The sequence below is a fragment of the Mandrillus leucophaeus genome, unplaced genomic scaffold (genome assembly GCF_000951045.1).
Source record: "Mandrillus leucophaeus isolate KB7577 unplaced genomic scaffold, Mleu.le_1.0 Scaffold156, whole genome shotgun sequence".
Taxonomy (NCBI): Eukaryota; Metazoa; Chordata; class Mammalia; order Primates; family Cercopithecidae; genus Mandrillus; species Mandrillus leucophaeus.
Window position 1 is genome coordinate 4,625,894 of NW_012101543.1, and position 3,486 is coordinate 4,629,379.

The following is a 3,486-nucleotide window of genomic DNA, read 5'->3' on the forward strand; positions in this document are numbered from 1 at the left end:
CTGAATGACAGCACATCTTTTTGTAGCATAGTTGACTATTTGAAGCCCACTGTTGAGATCTACTGCTCAGAATAAAAACAAGATTCCTTTCAAAATATTGCTGCTCATTGACAATGTACCTAGTCACCCAAGAACTCTGACAGAGTTGTACAAATAGATAAATGTTTTCATGGCTGCTAACATACCATCCATTTTCTACCCCATGGATCAAGGAGTAATTTTGACTTTCAAGTCTTATTATTTAAGAAATATATTTCACAAAGCTATAGCTACAATCAATAGTGATTTCTAATGAATCTAGACAAAGTAAATTTAAAATCTTCTGGAAAGGATTCACCATTTTAGATGCCATTAAAAGCATTTGTAATTCATAGGAGGAGGTCAAAATATCCACATTAGCAAGAGTGTGAGAGTAATTGATTTCAACCCTCCTGGATGACTTTGAGGTGTTTAACACTTTAGTGGAGAAAGTAAGTGCATATGTGGTAGAAATAGCAAGACAACTATAATTAGAAATGAAGCTTGAAGATGTGACTGAATTGCTGAAATCTCGTGATAAAGCTTGAACAGATGAGGGGTTGCTTCTTGTGGATGAGCAAAGTGAATGGCTTCTTGAGGTGGAATCCACTCCTGATGAAGATGCTGTGTATGTTACTGAAATGACAACAAAAGATTTAGTAAATTACAGAAACTTAGTTGATAAAGCAGTGGCAGGGTTTGAGAGGACTGACTCCAATTTTGAAAGACGTTTGACTGTGGGTAAAATGCTATCAAATAGCATTGCATACTACAGAGAAAACTTTCATGAAGGAAAGAGTTGATCTATGTGACAAACTTCATCATTTCCTTATATTCATACATTGCCACAGTCATCTCAACCTCCAACAACCACTGCCCTCTTTAGTCAGCAGCCATCAACATTGAGATGGCTATTCACTGAAGGCTCAAATGATCATTAGCATTTTTTAGCAATAATATTTTAAATGAAGGTATGTACATTTTTCAGAGATAATGCTATTGCATACTTAGAAGACTACAGTATAATTAAACATAACTTTTGTATGCCCTGGGAAACAAAAAAATTCATGTGACTCTCTATTGTGAGATTCACTTCATTGTGATGGTCTGGAGTTGAACCTGCAAAATCTCCAAGGTATGCCTGTGATAATATCCAGATCAAAAAAAAAAATAGCATAGATGAATTATTAGGTATTTTTATGATGTTATAGAGTTTTGCAATAATTTATTTTTAAGTAGATTATTTTAACATATTAGCTTTGCTGTTTGTATTACTTAGCCATCTCCTCTGTCTTTCAGATCACATAACCATTACCCCAAAAGATCCCCAGTGGGTAGGAGCCTGGTGGCTTGGCTATCTAATAGCAGGAATCATAAGTCTTCTTGCAGCTGTGCCTTTCTGGTATTTACCAAAGAGTTTACCAAGATCCCAAAGTAGAGAGGATTCTAATTCTTCCTCTGAGAAATCCAAGTTTATTAGAGATGATCACACAGACTACCAAACACCCCAGGGAGAAAATGCAAAAATAATGGAAATGGCAAGAGGTAAGTAAAATTCTCGATTTTGAAGTATTTTCATTTTTCTGTTGGGACTTAAGGAGATTTATAAATTATATCCTTCACTTCCCTTCATGTATTAAAAAAATTGAGAAACCATATCAGAAGCAAAACTGGAAACTGATGTCAGCTTTATTACTGAACAACTGATTGCAGTACACGACCAAAGACCAAAGGCTTGACAGCCTTTCCTGCTGATGTCCCTACCCTCTCACACCTCCTCAGTGTAGCTCCTACAGTTGTCTCTACCCAGGATTGCTGCTTCCTGTAACTCTGTGTATACAGAAAATAAAAAGCTTAATCTTCAGGGTTGGCAGCCTTTCCACAGATAAGATCTATTCATTTGAGAGATGTGTATCAATGCATGTCTCTCACCAATGATCAGAGGGGTGAGTGTTCTGTAGGCAAAAACCTAGTGTTCTAATGAACCCCCTTCATGGAAATGAGCAGCCCCTCTTCGTGTCCCTTCAAGCAATAGTTACATTTGCAGAAATTCTTCACATGTCTACTTAGTAGTCTACATAATAGGAAAAAGGGAAAAGATCAATGCTCATTTCTCACACTAAGATTCACATATTAAATGGAGATAACTCTCGTATTTCTTTCTCTTTGACCACAAGATAAGTTTGAGGAATAGAGACAAGAAAAGTGAAGGTCTTTATGTCCTGCCTGTGGCTCCCAGCTGGATGATGAGGGAGTATTCTCATCCTTTTCATCTTTTGCCCACATCAGTTGGAGGAATCTGTTCTTTTCTGACTCTTACCTTTAATATAACCTATACTGCACGTCTGTAGAAATGAGTGCCTATGTCTGGATTTGAACCTAGCCAGATCGCAGGCTTGATGCATGCCAGTGGCTTACTATACATAGTGTATGTGTGCGCCAAACTATGACTACTTCCAAACTCTGCGACAATGGAAAGTCCTGCCACCACAGCTACCTCTTCTTCCATGCATGACAGCAACTTTAATTAGTCTGTTATTTTTGTTTTATAGATTTTCTTCCATCACTGAAGAATCTTTTTGGAAATCCAGTATACTTCCTCTATTTATGTACAAGCACTGTCCAGTTCAATTCTCTGTTCGGCATGGTGACGTACAAACCAAAGTACATTGAGCAGCAGTATGGACAGTCATCCTCCAGGGCCAACTTTGTGATCGGTAGGCTCATCTGCCTTTCATGCTTCCTCAGAGGGACTCTCTTAGATGTACCTGATTAACTCGGGAATCTTAGAGAAGATCGTTCCAAGATTTAGGTAATTTATGACATTTTAGATGAGCTCAAAAAGTAGCAAGAATTTTGTAGCTAGAATTATTCGCATCTGTGGGTAAGTAACCCAGAGAGCACGCAGTTCTTGAAGTGATATCATAGAGATGAAACATGCATTTTATGAGGAATTTGTTAATAATACTGGATATTTGTCTTTTAAGTGTAGTGAAAGCCTCAAAACAGTGACCATTTTACATGAACAGTTTCCAGGATTATATAAAATGGACAATGAGATAGGTTAAAAGATGTTCATTCCAAAACAAAGCTTGCATTTTCACAGTCAAAAAACTTTTCTGACTCCTGGCAACTGGGTTAGTTCAAAGGGTTGTGTTTCTAGCAACATGGTCAATAAAAAGATAGAAAAGTATGAAGAAATGAAAGAAGAGAAACCAGAACCTACAAATACATGATGACTACCACTGTGGAAGTAATTAGATATTAAAAAAAAAATCTAGATTCATTTCTTTAATCCACAAAGATATTATTTAATGTTACTATTTCAAGGCATAAAATATTTTGTTTCTTGGGACATACTCCTTTATGATAAGAGACTCCAGTGGTATAAAATAATTTTCTCTTAGTATTGTAAAAAATCACTCTATATTTCTACCTCTGAAAGAGACCTGGAAGGAGAAAAAAAAA

At 36.5% G+C, this 3,486-nt stretch overlaps 1 protein-coding gene across 4 annotated transcripts in view; it reads left to right on the forward strand.

The window, feature by feature from the left end:
• SLCO1C1 (solute carrier organic anion transporter family, member 1C1) overlaps window positions 1-3,486 on the forward strand; it is a 63,374-nt gene that overhangs the window by 30,708 nt on the left and 29,180 nt on the right. For all 4 annotated transcript variants that reach the window (XM_011975463.1, XM_011975465.1, XM_011975466.1 and 1 more), the window contains 2 exons: window positions 1,318-1,563; window positions 2,571-2,735. In XM_011975463.1, coding sequence (XP_011830853.1) covers window positions 1,318-1,563; window positions 2,571-2,735 — 411 coding nt within the window. The remainder of the gene's footprint in view (window positions 1-1,317; window positions 1,564-2,570; window positions 2,736-3,486) is intronic.